Source organism: Mastigoproctus giganteus, chromosome 13 (genome assembly GCF_048544385.1).
Source record: "Mastigoproctus giganteus isolate SK-2022 chromosome 13, ASM4854438v1, whole genome shotgun sequence".
Taxonomy (NCBI): domain Eukaryota; kingdom Metazoa; phylum Arthropoda; class Arachnida; order Uropygi; family Thelyphonidae; genus Mastigoproctus; species Mastigoproctus giganteus.
In genome coordinates this window covers 50,617,192-50,638,514 of record NC_143587.1, presented here as the reverse complement: position 1 = coordinate 50,638,514, position 21,323 = coordinate 50,617,192, and the positions used below count along the sequence as shown (strand labels likewise).

General features: G+C 36.4%; 1 protein-coding gene across 1 annotated transcript in view; it reads right to left on the bottom strand.

The window, feature by feature from the left end:
• Pi3K92E (phosphatidylinositol 3-kinase 92E) overlaps positions 1–21,323 on the bottom strand; it is a 251,963-nt gene that overhangs the window by 19,115 nt on the left and 211,525 nt on the right. Inside the window, exons 17-18 of the mRNA XM_090388098.1 lie at positions 15,844–16,017; positions 5,839–5,956 (exon numbers count right to left, since the gene is read on the bottom strand). Coding sequence (XP_090244224.1) covers positions 5,839–5,956; positions 15,844–16,017 — 292 coding nt within the window. The remainder of the gene's footprint in view (positions 1–5,838; positions 5,957–15,843; positions 16,018–21,323) is intronic.

Sequence of the window (21,323 nt, the reverse complement as noted above, 5' to 3'; positions counted from 1 at the left end):
TTTTAATTTATGTGAAGTTTGTGTCTTCTTGTCATCTGCCAAGCTTTCAAAATCGGGGATATACCATGATAAGGCCAACCGTAAAGAATCTTCTGTATGCAAGTCTGTAAGAGTGGAGCAATTCTTTGTCTTTGTTTGTTTCAAATACAAAAAGGCCGATATGTGGAACCAAAACAGGAATTTAAAAGTTCAATGCATTTTTTTATATTTGGGTACTTTTCTCGGCAAACATATTTCCAAAAATCTTTTTCTGATGAGCTGGCTTTTAGGAAGATATCGTTTCGCAATGTAATAATTTCATTTTCAGGTAATATTTTCTGCAATTTGTTTCGTATCCAAGTTGACATTAAATGGATAAGAAATATACTGAACATCTTCAATTGTTTTAAATTCACTGAATCTGGTTTCAAAATCATCCACAAATTTTTCAATTTCAGAAACATATTTCTCACTATTAAATTCAAAAACAGGATAATTTTTCAAATGATCTTGCATATTTGCCAAATGATTGAATATTGAATTTTTTCCCCTTTGAGATCCTTAGCCATTACTAAAAATTTATATCTATAGGCAGAAATATTACTAATCACGTCACTGACATTTCTATTTTTTCCTTGTAATTCCAAATTCAGATCACTTAATTTACTGGTAAAATCTGCCAAAAAAGCCAAACACACACAACCATTCTATATCTTGTAGTTGCTCACAATCATCACCCTTTTAACAATTTTTTTTGTAAAAAATGAAATTAAAAAAAAAAAAATTTTTTAATTTGATTCAGCAAATTTTGAAATATCTGTAGAAACTTAACTCCAACTCAGTCACCTCACCACATCTGTGTGTAATATCAGATCTGGTTCATTTTCATTGAGTGGCACTTTGAAAAGTCTCCTTTGAAGAGATTGTCCTCTGATGGAATTCCCGATTTTGAAAGCTACGTCCATAACATTTTAGTATTTAATCTTTTGCTGGCTAACACTTGTTGGTGGATGATACAGTGGTACCTCAAAAAATCTGGGAATTCATCATACTTTCGGCACAATGCGATTAATCCATTAAGATGCCCCGTCGCTGCTTTAGCTCCATCTGTTGTTAATGATACGAGCTTAAATAGTGGTGATTTCATTTTTTCTAAAGTCACTATTAGGTGGAAAATCTGACTGGTATTTAAAATGGAGTGTGTTGAAGTGCCTTTCTAAATTTCCTTTTTTGGGTATAGCCACAGAAGCATTGCAAATCAAACAATATTTTTCTTTTATCATTACAAAAAAGTATTCTAGTTCCCACTCTTGATGAAAATGATACGTTTTACTCTTTTTCATAGTATTCATTTTAAATCAAAGGGTAATAAATTAACACATAAGTACTGTCCAGTTATTAATATTAAGTAAGCTAAATAAGAATTCGACACATACACTATGCTCTTCACAACATAACTGCGTGAATTTTCACTAGACAAGCCTAGCAGCTGCATGGTGACAAGAGTAGTCACATGGTCCAACGGATTTGTAATAAGCGTAAGCAGTGGGGCGCAAAATAATAATAAGATTTAGACTAATCTATTTTTTATATATATTTAAAATTTGTCGTGATCGACCAAAATTAAAGCCGTGATCGACTTGTTGGCCACCCCTGCTATATAATATCAGTGTAGATACTGTACACCATATCTACTCATCCTTCACAACGAGCTGCCGATGTATTGCACTGCCTCGAATAAGAACACCTCACTTGCGATACTAGGGTATCTTCCCACCCACCGATGATAAGCCAACTAGCTTTGAAACGGTGCCATCTGGGTGGTGGCGCCCACTGAGAATAAGCAACAATAGTCTTCTCTATTAGTGAAGCATCACTTATTCGAGGTAGTGCAATACGTGGGCAAGTCACGTATTGAAGGACGAGCACAATATGAGATACAGATGAAATGATGCCTTTCACACTACTACCATAGTTTTTCTTTAAGGTTGTCTGTGGTGTATCTACACCGATATTACAGTAAGACCCCCATCCATGGGGGATACGTTCCAAGATCTACCGTGGATGGCTGAAACCATGGATATAAGCGAACACCTGCTGATCCCATATTTAACGCGATTTTCTTGTACATACATACATATAATAAAGTTTAATTGATAAATTAAACACACAGTAAGACATTACCAACATTAAATAAGGTAATAATAAAGTACAGCAAGCTTCGATTTACCGGGATTGGATTAACTGGGACACTTCAAAACTCCAAATAAAAAAAAAAAAAAAAAAACAACCATAAATTATAAAATTCAAGTAATAACTAGAATAGGTATATTTTGCAAGCAACAAGAACCAGCATTATAAGCCAGAGATGAGTATACCTATTATCTTGCAACCCCCACTGTCTTCACACGTACCGCTCAAAACAAAAAAAAAAAAAAAAAAAAAGAGACAAAAAGAAGACCAAACGTTTAGTTTAATTTAGTGTGTCGCGTTGATTGTTGTGTTCTGTTGCACCGGAAGAGGACAAATTCTGTTTCATTATTTATGTCAGGGATGTCGGAATTTTTTCTTCTTTCATAGTAGCTATTTTTTATTTTATTTTTTTTTTTTTGTTTAGAAATCGCAAAAATTCTGGGAAAACACTAGAGTTGTGCTTTCAAATTAAACAAAAACTTGAAAACGGTGTATCCATTAAATCTCTAAAGAATCATTATAATGTTGGTGACCAAACCATATGCAACATTGTAAAAAATAAAGGGAAGCTATTCGATTTAAAATCAACATCATAAAAAGTAAAGGGAAACATCATATTGGACAATGAGTAGTACGTGTTAAGTTTTTTCCTAGTTTCATTTATTTAAATAATAAACATTACGAAAATTTGATCCTCGTTTTAAGTGGATTCACTTTAAGTGGAATTTTCTAGAACCAATTTTCCTTGGATAATGAGGATCCCCTGTATATCTAGTGGCTTACAAATATCTTGTGACTAGCTACAAAGATAGAGCTTGTTAGTATGATGTATATATATTTATATTTTTGCACACATGTTGTGTTTTGTGGTTATAGGCAATTGTATAGTGGTTTAGCTAATAGGAGGCAAAATTAGGTAAGGAATTAGGATAGAAACAGACACTCCTGCCCTCGTATATACACTAATAGCCCGTGGTGCAGAAAATTTTAGTTGTAGGAAAGGGAACAGTATATGGCTGAAGAATATAAAGTTAGTGCTTGGGTTATCTGGGAGTGCGATTTTCCATCTGTGCTAGTAACGGCCATGGAAAATATACATATAGATAAGGGGGGGGGGGAATCCTGACTTCTGACTAAATCTCAGTTTAGCAAAATGGGCAAAACTGAAGGGAAACCAAGATTCTATGGAAAATACACGTGCGGCATTTTTTGCACCAATACAGCACCATAAAGAATATTTTTATTTTCTTTCAGAGATATAGTTTTCCGATTTGTAATGCAAATCAAAAGCGAATAACATACTTGAGGAATACTAAAATTTATGCTTACATAACTTAAAAGATATTTTATTATTATTTTTTGGTTGCTAGAATATACCAACATGCCTTTTAGATGGTTAATTTATGCCGTTAAATCTTAACTGTAATATTACTTACTAATTTTAATCTTATTTTTATGACTTTTTTGATTTTAATATTACTGTTGTTTGCCATACATGGGAAAATTCTGCCTTCAGCCATCACAAGAACAAACAGAAATTTATTTTATTTACTTTAGTTGTAAATCTTTAATGGTTATTTTCTAGAGATATATACAGTAAAGCAGAACCTGCAGTTTTCTTCCTCCTGCTATCCTGTCTCAGGCAGATTTTTAACCAAATTATAACTGTGTATCACATATTACTAAGTATTTCCCTACATCACATAACAATTTCCAACAATTAGATAATATCATTCTATAATACCAAGAACATATGGTAACACAATACCCGAAAAATATAATTTAAATTCCCCAATATCCTTTGTTATACCCCTAACAACAATGGAACTGTTCAGACAGACACACGAAATCATGCTTAGAAGTCTCTAAACAATATATACCTCACCTTTTCATTGTACAAGTCAGGAAAAAACTATCCATTTTAAAAATGAAATGACTATGCAAATTGGAAAAGGTACTCTGTTATAACATTTTAATAATAACATTTTAATAATATACATCAAAGCATTTACATTACACTCAGTGTTTGAAAATGATGTCTCTTAAATGGCCACCACCATTGCAAACACAATCCTCTACTCATATTATTCTTTGCTCTATGTAATACTTCTGGTGGTATTCTTTCAATTTCATCGCAAGTGGTTCCTCCCCCCCCCCCAATTGTTCAAGTGTCTTTTGATGGTTTACATAGACACTGGATGTTAAGAACCAGGTAAGTCAGGTAAGACTAGTGCTTGTGTGGCCAATTTATGTTACCAAAAAAAAAGACAATGTGACTTGGAAATGTTTCCTTTAAAGCATCATGGAAAGTCTTGTTGTATGTGCTATTGTACTATCCTGTTGAACCCAGACATTTTGCGAGCCAACTCCTTTTTGGTGGCGAAGATCTTCTCTTCTGGCGAAGAGAAGATCTTCATATACATATAGGACCGAAGTTACTTGACAACTGAACCATTAGCATTTTCATAAGTGTATGGACTGATGATGCTCAAAGCAGACACCCCACACAAGGCAACAACTTATCCAACGTAAAATGGTTGTTCATGAAGGTAACATGGATTTTTGGCTGCCCAACATACATCTAAAATTTTGTTTATTTACATATTTATTCAACTTAAGGCGGGAATCATCATTCATGACGAAATGAGCGATTGATTTTAGAACTTCATTCACCTTCAATAGGAACAAGCTTTAAACAGAATAGGAGCAGAACTTTAAACATACATCCAAATCACAAACAAGTAATTGTTGAACCATTTGAATTTTTATGGATGGACTTTAAATTTATGTGAATGGCATACACTTCATTCCGATATGTTCAATTATCTTGATTGACAACAGATGTTTGAGGACCGTGTTGTAACACTGATTCTTTCAATATTTTCTGGAGTATACACCATATGCATCCAGCTTGGAGGTTTCACATCTGTTACACATTTTGTTGTTCTAAATTTGTAAATCCAATGTGTTATGGTCCTTAAACTTGGAACATTACCATTTCTTCCAAAGTTGGAGTGTCATCTAAATTCATGTTGAGTACCCACAACAGTCACCTGATTTAAAAATGTTGACAGAAAATGCACAATTTTTATTCAACCACCATTCCATTTTTACTGAATGCTTTAGTGAATTCTACTCCAGGCCACCGAGTGGTAGTGCTCTGATTGAAACTGTTATGGAATGGCACCACCTTTAAAATGGTTAATTGTTTTTGTCTGACCTTGTATTTTCAGATCCGAGCATAATCTCCATGAGAAATTGTTGTTTAATCAAATTCACTACCAAATTCACTTCTGATGCATTTAAAATTTAGCTTGATGCCCTCCCCCCCACCCATCTCATTAAATAAGTCAATAAACAATTTGTGTTAATAAGCAATATGACATTTTTAAAATAAAATTTATTACTGCAGCATCTTAATAAATTTTATTATATTCCAGGTAAACTTCAATTAAAATTTTATACTAATTTCAGTTAAATTTAATATAGCGTTATATCGTTAAGAAGCAATGATAATGAAAAACATTTGCAATCCAATCTGTGGTGCAAGAACTGATAATATAAATAATTTTATTAATCTGCTGCTGCTGCATGGTTTTGCACTGAAAAGGGAGGGAAGGGATGGAATAATAGAAACTGTAAATGCACATAAATTTGTATTCTTACCTGGCCATTGGACTTTACCATAATATTATCACTATGCCTATCTGCAATTCCCAAAACATATGTAGCAACACAATAGCCAGCACAAGACAATGTAAATTCTTCAATGGCTTTATTCAAACTGTCATATAAAAAAAAGTAATTATTACTCTAACAATAGAACTACTGACAAAATTTATAAATGTAACTTTTAAAATTATAAGCAAAATTACAAAATCACAATGTAAACATTAAAAAATGAATGTGATGATTTCTTTTCTTTTTTTGGTTTAAACATGAAGGAATGGAGAATTAAAGGAAAATGTGTTTTAAAGGCTGCAATTACTATATAGTGATCAATATGGTTGCCTATTGAAGAATCAGAGCAATGTCAATATTACACTCACAAAATGCATGTTACAGTTGGCAGATGAAATCAACTTATAGAGAGAATAGAGTTTCAGTGAATGCATTTAATTCATAAATAAAGAAGAGAGGTGTAAAGCATTTTTTAAAAGATCAGAGATATACAATTTTGTATTAATGTGAATTTTAATGCCCCTCTTAAACTACAATGTCCACCACTTATTAAGTTGTAAAGTTCAGTAGTTATAAGAATCCTAGACAATATGTTTTGTGTTTTGTTTACGGTTTTCTTATTTATTATTATTTTTTCCCCCTTTATGCAATTGTGACCAATGGCACTGAATAAAGGAGGAGGAGTCAGTGAGGTTGCAAATACATTCAGCAATTATCCAGAATTCCCCCCACATACAATTTGCACCCATTTCTGTGTGCAAGTTGCTGAAAAAATTTAAGGAGATGGGGTCAGTGTTTGAATAAAGGGCACAGCGGGTCCTCATGGTAAGACAAAGAAAAAAATGACAACAATGCCTGGAAGATCTGCAATTAGCCAATCTCTGTGCTGCATGTCTAATGAAAACTGGGGAATCAAAATCCATTATTCCCTGCATCCTGAAGAGGAATCAGTGACATTCTGTAACAAACTGAAAATAATTCTTCATACACGGAGTTAGGATGATCCTGATCAACACAGATTTCTGCAAATGTGCACTGCAATTAAATCCTGGATTCATATTATGATTTTTCTGTGATCAGGAAAACACACATTACTGGCCCAAAAACAACCCTAATTGGATTAACCAATCTAAGGAGTAAGGTGGTAAATATGTTATAATGTAAAAGAAAAGGTTAATCATTAATTTAGTACACTAATTGTGAACTGCTTAACTTCCATATTGCAGTATAACAATTCTGTGTTAATAATTACGATGAATTTACATTTTTACAACAAACAAATAAAACAAGAGAAATGCAGTTATGCTAGCAGAACTCTGAATTTTTAAGTGCAACAATTTTTATTATTGATTAACTCTAAATAATGTATTGTTGTTTGATTTGGGCTTTAAAAAGCTAAAATTCTCTGAATTTCAGATCCAGACTGAATTAAATGATAAATACAGTGAAGCTTCCCTTTAACGGACAGCCATGGGGAACGAAAATGTGTCCGTTAGAGAGAAGTGTCCGCTAACAAGAAGTCTGAGGGAGGAAAAAAAAAAAAAAAAGAAAGAAAGAAAGAACAATCGTTAAACGTTTAATGTAAAATTAAATTAAATTATATACAGATTTTGCACAATATTTTTGTAAATAATATACATATAATTGTGCTATGCATATTATGACTTTATCTTAAGAAAAATACATACAGTAATCACTTATTTTCTTCTGCACCTTCTTCCGGCTTATAATTTTGTTTTCAACATTTGTTTGGAGTGAAGAAACCATCGAAAGTCCTTCAGTATCTTCTTCAGCGGCGATAAACATTTTTAAACGATTGATTTGTATGAGCGCTTCTTCTATTTTCATCGGTGGTTCGTCGTTAATATGTTCTTCGACAGAATGACCCCCTTCCATTTCTTCATCCTAATGAGGAACTTCTTGAAAAATATCGATGATAATGTCGTTGATATCTAGAGCACCATCTTCTGTAGTGAGGTTCGAGTCTATATCTTTGTGGCTAGGGTCACTTGTAGCGGAAGTATCGTACATTATCAATAGATGTTGAAGTTCTTGTTCTTCTTGGTACTCCATATTGCTATTCACAACTTCAATTTTTGCGTTTGAGAAGCCAGACTTTACAAAACAGTTCACGACAGTTTGTTTTCTAATTACATTTACTGAAGAGGAAATCCATTGAATCGCATCTAGGATGCTGATTTTCTTTGAAAGGTCACTCGCACATGTTACATCATTCATGTTTGCAATGAGATGTCTTAAAACACGTTTTCTGTAGTGAAGTTTAAAATTTTTTATTATCCCTTGATCCAAGGGCTGACACTCTGCAGATGTGTTTGGTGGCAGAAAAACGATTTGAATGTTGGACAATTCAATGTGCGGGTGAGATGCAGCATTATCCATGAAAAGAATAATTTTTCTGTTTTGACGAATCATGTTTTAGTTAAAGTGACTTATCCATTCGCTCATGATATCTCGTGTCATCCACGCTTTTTTATTAGACTTCCAGTCAACATTCAAAAGATTCAACTTTATGCCCTTGAAACAACGAGGATTTTGTGGTTTTCCTATAACAAGAGGTTGTTCAAAGTCTCCCAGCATATTTGTACACAATAGTACAGTCAAGCGTTCCTTAGAAATTTTTCTGCCCTGGCACTTTTCGTTTTTTAGACTCATTGTTTTTTCAGGAAGAGCTTTAAAAAACAACCCTGTTTAGGTCCTTGAGGTTGTCACAGACATTCTCTCAGATTCTTGCTACTTGAGAGTCTAAAACGCTGATGGAACTGATATTCGGGTGACACTCAAGTCAAAGTGGACCCAATTTCGGCGAAGTCCGGACGGTCTATGACAGCCAAATCCTCTGCTTGCACCTTCACGATGGTGGGACTGTTAGTAATCCTGGGTATAACCTTCATGCACAAGTACATGGTGGGTGACCACCCAGGTGTGAACCAACGTAAGCAGGGATCGAGGTGTGGCGCCCACACCACATGGAGGAACGCCGCCCCTCTATGTTACCAGGCAGTACTAGGTGGTAGATGACTCTCATCAACCGGTGAAATACCACCACTTTGCTTATTGGAGGTTTGAAGTGGTGGAACCCATGTTTAGTCTCTAGAGCTAAGTTCCGGCCAACCCTTCCCTATCTCTTCCATCATGCAGTATGATTGATGATTTTTGAGGTTATGATGAATGTCGTGGCGAGATCCAATATTCCTTACATTTCGAGGGTACAGCTCTAAAACGGTGTTCGCAGGCCGGACGCTAGTTAGTACACCGGACTGAACCAATTGGTAACTCTCTAGGAAGCTTCCGGATCAGCTAGTGTATAATCTTGCTACATCTACTCTGCCAGATAGTGACTGGAGGGAGTCCGAGTAGTGTGTATGCGGGGAGCATTGTCGAAGCCACGTTATGTCAAGGATCTGGGTATATTCTTTCCACATGTACGCCATATCCAAAAATTTCATTACTTCATACAGCATGTCCCACCCACTTTTTCTTACTATTGAATACACCATGAATTGTCAAAATAATAGAGCAAGCTTATCTGCGAAAAGATCTAAACCTCCCAGGGACTTCCTAATTCATTTCACAAATATACGTGGTCTCAATTCTAATCTCAACGATGTCCATTTCCACTTGCAGTCTTCCAAACCCCATGTACTTTTTCTGACTGAATCTCAGTTATCAATTGATTCAACTACTGTTCATCTCAGATGTCCAAATTATTTGCTGTATGATTCCTTTCGCCTCAAAGGTGGTACTTGTGCATATGTCCGTTCTGATATTCCCTGTCAGAGACTTGGCAATTTGGAATCTCCTCTCTTTGATCTTCTCTGGCTTAAAATCTCTCTACCTCATTGTGTAAAATTCATCTGTTGTCTCTACCGTTCTCCCAACTCCACTAATCACTTGGAGCTCTTTGACTTCCTCTCTTTGCAACTTGACTTTCTCCAGTCCAACTTTCCTAACAGTGAGGTAATTTTCCTTGGTGATTTTAACGTTCACAACTCCAGCTGGCTTCCGTTTTCTAGTCACACCGACCCAGCAGGTCGAGATGCTGAGGCTTTTGCAATTACTAATGACCTAGCACAGATTGTTCATTTACCTACAAGAATACCAGACAATCCTAATCATACAGCCAATACGCTTGATCTTTTTCTCACAAACAACCCTTATTATTATTATTATTATTATTATTAGCCATATGGTGCAAGGAAGCCTGAGGCTTATGCTGCACCAGCCAAAAAAAAATTTCTGAGTTACCCTGTGTGTGTGTGTGTGTGTGTGTGTGTGTGTGTGTGTGAGAGAGAGAGAGAGAGAAGTAGAAGGAAATCAGCAAGAAAGAGAAGAATGATGATATCCAGCTGAGGACCCTGGGTGTGCCAAGCCCATACTCACCAGATGTTTCTAAGTACAAGGTTGAAGTGAGAGGTCCTTTAGGCACTTCAGATCACAACTTGGTGATTGCCTCTTCTCCAATGGAACCTTTATCTCATGGCTATTCCCAACCTCGTATTGTTTGGCATTACAAGAATGCAAAATGGGATGACCTGCGAGACTTCTTTTCTTCTTTTCCTTGGTCTGATTACTGTTTCAAAACTTCTGATGTCAACGTTTGCTCAGATCGTGTCAGTGAAATTATTCTTGCAGGAATGGAATCCTTTATCCCACACTCCACTTTAAAATCTCGTCCTTTATCTAAACCTTGGTTTTCCAATAAATGTGCTAAGGCTGTCCAAGAGAAGAACGTTGCATATCGTAATTGGCTTGTTTCTAATTCTTCAGTTTCATTTTCTGCCTACACCAAAGCTCGCAACAATTGTAAAGCAGTTATTAATCAGTCCAAACTAGAGTCTGAACAGGCTAAGAGTAGAAAACTTGCTTCTTGCCCTAATGGTAGCCGAGCATTCTGGTCTCTTGCCAAAGCTATTGGCCGCAACTTTTGCCCATCTCTGCTCCCACCTCTGTCCAAACCAGATGGTTCTGTTGTCACTTCAGCCAAGGATAAAGCTGACCTGCTAGCATCCCATTTTTCTTTGAGCTCATGTATTAATGATCTTGGTAAAACACCTCCCACCATTCCTAACATGCTCCATTCAATGCCTCCTGTGGTCTTCCGTCAAAAGGATATCAGAAGGATTTTGATGAATCTTGATGCTAAGAAAGCTCCAGGTCCTGATGGTATTTCTCCACTTGTTCTCAAAACCTGTGCTCCTGAACTTACTCCTATTCTTTGCTGCCTTTTTTCACTTTCTTATTCCAAAGGTGTTTTTCCTTCTGCTTGGAAATTTGCTCATATCCAGCCAGTTCCTAAAAAGGGTGACAAATCCCTCCCATCCAATTATCGTCCCATTGCAATTACTTCTACTCTTTCTAAAGTAATGGAGAAATCGATTAACCGCCAACTCTTAAACTACCTAGAAACCTTCCGTCTGATCAACGATCGCCAGTATGGATTCCGTCAGTGTCGATCCACTGGTGATATTCTGGCTTATGTTACCCATTTATGGACTAATTCAATGGAAAGGTTCGGTGAAACACACGTAGTTGCTCTTGACATCTCAAAGGCTTTTGATCGTGTTTGGCATAAAGGTCTTCTAAACAAGCTTCCATCTTATGGTTTGCCAACTGTTTTTAGTAATTGGTTATCCAGTTTTCTCTCTGATCGCTCACTGAGGGTGATGGTAGATGGCTCTCTGTCTTCTAACTTCTCCACTAATGCCGGTGTCCCCCAAGGTTCAGTTCTTTCCCCCACTCTTTTCCTCTTGTATATCAATGACCTTCTTCCATTGACTGGAAATCCTATCCATAGTTTTGCCAATGATAGCACATTGCATTCAACTTTCCATTTTGAGAAACCTTGTCCAGCTCAATCAGCTTCAAGTTCTCGAAAATCTGCTGCCAATTCCTTAAATGCCGATCTTCAGGTAATTCTCCAGTGGGACAAAGACAACTTAGTTGATTTCAACCCTTCTAAAACTCAATCTTGTCTTATATCTCGCAAAAAGGATTCTTCTGCTCCTATGCTTATCTTTAGTGACACTCCGATTTCTAGGCAAAATGATATATCTCTTTTGGGGATTACCCTGACTTCTAATCTCTCTTGGCACAAGCACATTACAAATATTGCTTCCTCTGCATCTAAAAAACTTGGTTTTCTCTTTTGCTCTCGGCGTTACTTTTCTCCCAAACAGCTGCTTACTCTGTATAAATCGCAAATCCGCCCTGCCATGGAATATTGTTCCCACATCTGGGGTGGTGCCCCCAAAACCTCTCTCAAGCTTCTTGATTCCATTCAGAAGAGGGCAGTTAGGTTAATTAATGATTCATCTCTAACAGAGTCTCTCCACTCGCTGTCTCATAGACGCACTGTTTCTGCTGCATGCCTCTTCTACAGATACTTCCATGGGCACTGTTCTTCTGAATTGGCTTCTATAATTCCCGCTCTCTCTTTCAAAACAGTCCGAACACGTGCCGCCACCAGCCAACATCCATTTACTGTCCAACTTCAAACCCACAGAACCAACTTTTCATCTTCCTCATTTATTCATTCAACTGCCGTTTTCTGGAACAACCTTCCTTCATACGTATTTCCTGAAAATTACAATCTACAGAAGTTCAAGTCCAATATCAACAAATATCTTCTTTCGTCTTCTCAACCTCCAACCCAAGCACGGTACTAAGTACTATAGGTTATTATACCTCTCGTGTTTGGGGTTCTCATAAAAAAGAAAAAAAAAATAAATAAATATCTTTAGCTTCAAAATCACGACATAAATCTTCCAATTGGACGGTCCACTCTGTTACAACCCCAGTATCAACAGATCCACCTTCACCACTTACGGTTTTCCAAGAAATTTTATGCCGAGTTTTGAACTTGTCTAGCCATCCCACAGAAGCTTTGAACTCATTTACTCCCATAGATTTCGCAACCTCCAAAGCCTTTTCCCTAATAATAGGCCTATTAATGGGAATTTTTTTAGGATGTTCATGACAAAACCACTCACACGTAACATTGTCAATTTGAAGTCCAACAGTTTTCGGGAATGATTTTTGAACCTGATCATTTCCGTGTTGCCAAAATTGTTTGAGCAGTTCACTTTTTTTCCTTTAGGATGTCGCTTACCTGCATCTTCCCGATTTTGAATTTTGCAGCGAGATTGCGAACACTATTTTATTGCCGATTATACGCATTAATGAGTTCGACTTTATCTTTTAAAGTTAAATGTTTACGAGAAGACATTGTGCACTTCACACGACACTGAACAAAACTGAAAACTGAAACTGAAAAGACGAAAGGCCGGCCATATTCCCGCCCCTGCACACACCGAATTCATCAGAAGTTTTACACGTAACTTAAAATTCTTGAAAAAGGGTTTAGAACCTTGATAAAATTCAGAGAATCGGAAATAGAAAATAAACACACGATTGAGGCAATACGTGGAAGAAACGTTCCTAGAAAAAGGGCCGTAAGCTCGCCCGCTGTCCGTTATGGGGAGATCAAATTAAGTGCTAATCTAAACGAAATAGTGCAGATGGCCTGTCTGCGTCCGTTACAGAGAATGTCCGCTAGACAGAAGCTGCAAACACGTTAAAACCAATGGAGGTGAGTTGGGGAATTTGAAAATATCCGTTGTAGAGAGATGTCCGTTAATGGGAGGTGTCCGTTAGGAGAAGTTTCACTGTATATGGAGGATATTACTACATTAAAAAATAATAATTGCTATTAAGAATTTTTTAAAAAATTATTTAATTTTTGGTAATAAATTGATCTAATGTTGGAAAATCAGGTCAAAATAAGCACAAATTAATATAAATTCCTGCTTTTAATGCTATTTTCTTTTGGTCCCACGGTCAATCCTACAAAGTGCTATGTACTTTTTAGTGGCACATAGCACTCCCACTTAAACCCTTTCCTGCTTATATCACCTCTTTTTTGAAATCCCAAGAAGGAATAAAGCTGGATATAACCTTCTTTCCTCTTAATTTTTGGTTTTGAAAAAGGCTTGATAGGGACTAAAGGTTGTTAATTGTGCAGTTCGTTTAGTTCATAGAAATTGTTCCCAGTGCAGGTGATGTTATTTCATATTTAACTTGAATCTTTGAAGATAGGTAGGTCGGCCTTTAAAACTCAGCTAGCTATTCACGTTGCAATCACAAGTTCTCCTCCTCCTCTTTTTTTTTTTTTTTTTAAATTCAACATTATTCATTCACATTCCTTGTTGATACAGTAATCAGAAAATTAGCATCTTTTGTGTGTGCGTAAATGTTCAACATGACATCAATAAATTTTTTTTAATGACAGTATTATTATGTTAATACATTTATCACATTATATAATAATACATATTTAGTTTAATCTAATGAAATATTTTTTTAAAATTTTTAAAGCCAAAAAAAAAAAAAAAAAAAAGCAAGAATAATACACTGAAGTGTGCAAGTTTTCAACTTACATATAAACCACTGCCTCATAAACACTGCAAAAAAAAAAAAAAAAAAAAGGCTAAAAAACCAGTGGTATCTACTAAAATACTGTTTAAAAAAAATGAAAAACAGCTTCCAAAAAGGGGATGGGGTGCCTGCTTATAGGGGTAAGTCCCTTTGAAAGCACTATAACAAGAACTTGCTGTATTTAAAAACATATAGGTAGTTATTTATATAGACTTCTACAATTTTTTTAAAAAATTTCATGAAAAAAATTACGTCTGCCTACTACTGTTGTATATGACTTAATTTTTGCTGTATTAAAAATCTTACTACTATGAGCTCATGCACATTCTCCAAACTTGTGGGGGAAAAAATGGTTAAAATACCAGCATCATATTTAGTAAAAAATGATTTTTGTGTGATGCTAACTAAGCTAAAAAATTGATGAGATTGTACTCACTGTGAACAGACATGTATGAGAGAAAGGAGAGGGAGCAAATTAAGATAAAATGATCAAATATAGAGCCTACCGTTCGTAAACTGGTTCAGTCAGTCAAATTCAGGGATTCCAATTAAGATCTTTTAGTTTTGTCAATGATACAAATTTTTTGTAATTATTTAAGTAAAAATAATAAAATATTTTAATTTATACATCTAACTGTGGTTTAATTTAATAATATTAATTTTACTGCAATGTCTTCCAACCTCCTCAATCCCTAATATACATAAAAAATTATGTCCACTTTTATATGAAAGTGCAAGTTTTATATCATTAATTGTATATGCTGCTAAAAGAAAAAATAATAGTATTCCATGAAAATTTTCAATCTCAGCATATGTGTCGTTAAAAATGAAATGTCATTAAAAGGACACACTAATAAACAAAATTAATTATCATCATCATCGTGAACTTAGGTCTGTTAAGACCTGTTTTGATGCCGCACTTGGAGGTGGTCTTGATCTCACCATCGTTGTCTTGGTCGATCCACATCTCTCTTGCCTGTAGGTTTGTAGTTAAATGCTAATTTTGGGATCCGGTTTGGGTTCATTCTTTCTATGTGGCTGATCCATTTTTTTTTTATACCATTTTATGTCATTTACTTTATCTACTTTTAATTTCTCATGAATATCTAAATTTCTTTGATGATCTAGTCTTGTAAAGCTTAATAATGGTCTTAAAAATCTCATTTGTGCTGATTCTAGTTTTTGTGCATCTTTCTTATTTATTACCTAAGTCTCACAGCTGTAGAAGAGGGCTGATTTTTAAGTGATGTCATGCAGTCATAATTTTGTTTCGGTTATCATTTGTTTTTCGAAGTGGTGTTTAATTGTTCCATTCATTTTATTATATTTTTGTAGTAAAGGGGAATGTTACATTAAAAAAAAAATTAATATCATTTAGCAAAAATAATCATTTTTTCTTAGTTGTTGAGCAGCATAATTTCACATTATGATATAAAGACTATGACAGATGTTATAAACTTTATATGTTAACTTTGGCTTTATACCATAAAGCCAAAGTTAACATTTTCATATCAGTAATAAAACAGATCTAAATACCTTATTTCATCAGGATTGTGATCCTTTAGCCATGCCAAAAGTGACCCCTTTTTAAAAGCTGATGTAGCTGTGAAGCCCTTATCCTTCTGGATATTAGCAATTGTGTCAGCATTTAATACTACTTCAATCAGTCCTGTTTTAAAGTCTGTAGCTGTACACTGATATGGAATCATTCTGGAACAAAGAAGTCAATGGATTCATATTTGGAAAACTTGATACTCTGCTATAAAAACCAATTTTTAATATTTCACTTTATTTTCATTTAATTTGCTATACTACAATACACTGCTATAAAAAAAAATGTTACATTTCTTGTTAATTTTTCAAATAGTTAAAACGTAAATTTTAAAAGGATTTAAAGTTCAAAGTTCATTATAAAACAGCATAATGAGTACATTCTTGTCTCTAAAATGAAGTCTGATCAAAAAGTATTAAAATTTTTTTCAAAATAAATTAGAGTGCATGCAGCTTTTTTACAAGAGGTTCTCTTCATAGCAGTACCCCAATCTCATGATATGCCAGTGTCCCAATGATTCTGCCACTTCTGGAAGCACTGGGCAAGGTTGTGTGAATATGGAAAGTAAGGGTAGTACCAAGATTTTTTTTTTTTTTTTTTTTAAGCCTGGTTTACCGTCTGACTATTCTGAAAAAATTCATAATGTACAACTCTGAATGGGAGTTATTTGGTTTTTAGAAACATTAGCAACTAAGGCCATATTGCTCTGGCGATATGCGGTGGTCATTCCCTGACCTTTCTGCATCCTCCGTATTTGGTGGTCATGGCTCGAACTCCGGTCTAATCAAGAAGTGTGTGCTACGCACTGCTGCTCCTGCCCACCTGGCTATGGAGGCACCCTCTGAATGGGGGAAAAAATATAAAGAAATAACGTTTTCAGATTTGAAGACGTCTTCACTAAATGAGTATTTTATATCTACATTCACACATGAGAAGTTATTCAAAGAGAGGGAAAGATGTTTATCAAATTCTAACAGGGAGGTAAATGATTTTGTAATAACTGAGAGCAAAGTGGAGGAAAAATTATTGAAGTTAAACATAAGTAAGGCACTTGGGGTGGATGGGATCTATCCAGTTATATTAAAGGAGGCGGCAAAGGAAGTAAGCAAATCCTTAGCCATAATTATAAGAGCATCCATGTTTTCAGGGGAATCCCCACAGACTCGAGATGTATAAATGTATCTCCAATTCACAAAGGGGGATCAAAGGGTGATGCGAGTAATTACAGACCTCTTAGTTTGACTTCTGTTCCAGGGAAAATAATGGAGTCACTGGTTAAAGAAGCATTGCAGGATCATCTAGACAAGACGACAATAATAATGTCGCCTTGTCTCGAGTATGGGTTTGTTAAGTGGAAGTCTTGTCTGAACAATTTGATTGGATACTACGATGTCATCACAAACGAACTGGATGCTGTTGTTGTTATTTGGTTTTTAGAAGCATTAGCAACTAAAGCCATATTGCTCCGGGGATATGCAATGGTCATTCACTGAACTTTCCGCATCCTCCGTATTTGGTGGTCACGGGCTTGAACCCCGGTCTAATCAAGAAGCATGTGCTACGCACTGCTGCTCTTGCCCACCTGGCTATGGAGGCACCGGAACTGGATGCAAAGAATTTTGATATCATACACTTGGATTTCAGGAAAACTTTTGATACTGTTGTACAGGGAAGACTACTGTACAAATTGGAGCAGTATTGCATTAAGGACAAATTGCTACAATGGATAAAAGGATGGTTGAGTGGGAGAAGATAGAGTGTGATAATCAATGGAGACTGTTCTTCTTGGACTAATGTTATTAGTGGTGTCTCCCAGGGTTCGGTGTTGTTGTTTTGTATACTTATCAATGATATTGATGAAGGTACATCAAGCCTAATGTCAAAGTTTGCAGGTGATACAAAGATTGGCAGGGTTGTTAATAACAGTAATGACAGTATGCTGCTGCAACAGGACCTAGAGAAATTGGGAAGATGGGCTGAGAAGTGGCAAATTAAGTTTAACATTGACAAATGCAAAGTACTGCATATGGGTAGCAATATCCCACAGAAGTATACCAACTGGGTGGTGTTACGCTCAGGGAAGTGGAGAATGAAATGAGACCTGGCGGTAATTGTGCAGTCAGATATGAAGTTTTCTGAGCAGTGCAGACAGGTTGCCAGAGTAGGTCATGGGGTTTTGTCAACGATAAACAAGCATTTTGTGAGCAGGGATAAGGAGGTGATTATTCCTTTCTATAAGGCAATGGTCAGGCCACACCTTGAGTACGGCGTACAGGTCTGGAAGCTTCATTTTAGGAAGGATGTAGAGTTGCTAGAATGAGTTGTTGAATAGATATGTGGAAATTTGCCTTTAGCCAGTAGGTAGTTGATTGCTGGAACAAACTTCCATCTGTCGTTGTGGAAGTTGATAGCTTAAATAAATTCATGAAATGGGAAGGGTTTTTTTTTTGGCCGATGTTGTATAAGCTTACTTTCTTGCATCATATGCCTCTACTAATGCTAAAATGCTAATATGACTAAACCAGTCATGCTTTTACCTGAATGGAGTGAGTTTGTTGACTTCCACTGGGATGACCGAAATTTCATTTGAGATTCAAAGCTGTATGCACATTTCTTCATCAGTAATAATGAAACTGAAGAAATTAGGGCCCATTTTCACCTCCTCACCCAGTTCACAATAGTGAACCTTTTGATTATCAATCAACAGTTTTGGAAAAAAATTTTGATGTTATGCAATACATGCCAAGACCTTTTGTCAAAATTGACTGATATGATCCAAAGGAGTTCCCAGTTTATCAACAATTTTTCAGATGGTTATCTGCTAATCAGACAAATTTTTTCATGCTTCAGCAACTATTTCATTACTGCTTGAAGCTGAAGGTCAACTGTCATCTCTTCTGTCATCTTCAACAGATTCTTAACTGTTCTGGAAATGTTATCAGCCATGACAACCAAACATACATTTTATTGCATTTATGTGTACAAACTAAAATAACAAGTTAATGTAATAATATTATGTACTGCAAATCAGCATAATTAAGTCCTTAATATTTTGTTGTTCTTCCTCAAGCTGCAATTACAGCCTTGCAATGATCTGGCATAGAGTTAATAAATTTCAGGTTATGCGGTTGCCAAATTCTGTGGTACCACACCCTTACAATGCTCTCCTGCAGCTGAATCTTACTTGTTGGCTTCTTCTGAGCAATTTTAGACGGCATTATGTACCAGCAATTTTCAATACGGTTCAAATCTGCACTGTTGCCAGACCAATCCAACACTGTAATGCCAGCATTTCTGAGGTATGACTGCACCTTAAGGGAGAAAAACGAGAGAAAACATTGGTGTAAGTATGTGCCTTATGAGACAAGAAAAAAAAACAAAAAAAAAAAACTCATCATTAAATCTAAATAGCATCGAACTTACCAATGTTGCTGTGTGGCAAGGTGCTGAGTCCTGTAAAAAATACAGTTTTGGACGTATGAGTGATGATTCCTAATAATGGGTTTTAGGCACTCCTCCAAGATAGCAGTGTAGGTTTCTGTATTCACTGTTCCATTAATAATCTTAATTCACCCCTTTGCCTGTTATGCATCCCCAGACCATCTGACCGGTGGGGAATTTTACAGTCGGCAGTCAGGATGGCATGCCTCCAATTTTTGTCTTCTGACATATTGCTTCCCATCCGAGACATGCAAGTTGAATTTCAATTCGTCAGAAAAGATGACAGTGTCCCATTGCTCTTTTGTCCATGAAACATGTGTTTAGCCCAAGTAAGTCGCTTCTTCCTCACTTGTTGGGCCAACAAAGGCTTCTTCTTGGGCCGATAGGCATGCAGACCACATTCCGAAAGCCGTGTTTCGATAGTTCGTGCACTTGTTTCGACACCAGAGGTCATCTCAAAGTCCAGTTTTAGATCAGGAGCACTATCATGGCAATTACAAAGGCATAGCAGTTTTAAATATTAATCTTGGGAAGGTGTAGTCACTCTCTTACGGCCTGATCCAGGTCTTCTCTTCACATCACCCGGGATACAGTTGACTGGTGGCAGCCTATTTTATCAGCGATAAGCACACATAGAAAGTCCTTCCTGGGACAGAGCAACAGCTACACTTTTTTTTCTTGGTGTCAAGTGAACATATGGAGTCATGCTTACACCTCCGCAAAACAGGATACTAATTAGCATGTAAACCATTCCAACAGTGTATTTATAGAAAAAGCTAATGCAATACCTTTGCTTTGCGACAAACAAAATGACTGTAACCAAACAATATGCGAAAGTGATGCAAAAAGGATAGGTGGAACAGTACCAGGGTATGTCTGCCAGAGGCAAAAGTTGATGACTTAGTAGAGCAGATATCATCTTTTTAGAGCACAAAAGGTGATATTGTTGTACATGTCGGAACTAATGACCTTAAGAGTAAGAGATCTGAAGATTTACTTAACAAGTACAGGTCAATGCTGACAAAAAGTCGTGAATTAGGGTTAAATTTGAAAGTGTCTGCAATTCTGCCCAGACACAATAGGAGGGAGTATATGATGAGAGCCTTGTCAATCAATTCGACCCTGGAGAGATTGTGCAAGGCTCAGAGGGTAGAATTTTTTTCAGCGTGCAGTCTGTGCTTGCTAAAAGAAGAGACTGCTTCTACAGGAATGGGATACACTTAAATAGAAAGGGTGCAAGAATATTCGCTGATGCTATCGAGGCAGTGTTAGGTGGGTCGGAAAACTGCTAGTTTGGGGGAGGAGTCACAGACTAAAAGATTAACAGTAGCTGCAGGCAAAAGCAAAAGTGCTTGCACTGCTTCTATTGTAATGAAGCAGCAGCCTAGAGAGCAAGTTGCTGGGGATTTCAAGAGCTGCTGGGAGTCATCATGGAACAGTTTGGTTTGGTTTTTTTTTTTTTTTTTTTTTTTTTTTAGGAGCATTAGCAACTAAGGCCATATTGCTCTGGGATATGCGGTGGTCATTCCCTGACCTTTTGGCATCCTCTGTATTTGGTGGTGATGGGCTCGAACCCCGGTCTAATCAAGAAGCGTGTGCTACGAACTGCTGCTCCTTCCCACCTGGCTACGGAAGCGCCATCATCATGGAACAAGTGCATGTATACTTGCACTAATGCCAGAAGCATAGTGAATAAAATAGATGAATCTGAAGTGCTGATCAAGACATCAAAGGCAGATATTGTTGGGATATCAGAGACATGGTGTCACAGATATAAGCAGTGCAGAATTGAAATTTTGGGAGTACAATGTGTACAGAAAGGGCAGATAGGGTAGGAAGGGAGGAGGGGTTATACTATTAGTTAAGAAACACAAAATCTAAGGAAGTGCATCCAGTTGACAAAGGTGGACAGTGCAATGCTGAGTCTTTTTGGTGTGACAAACACTGGGAAAGGGAAAACAAGAGTAGGAGTATGTTATAGGCCTAATGACACTGATGAGTACAATGAACAGTTGTGCAGAGA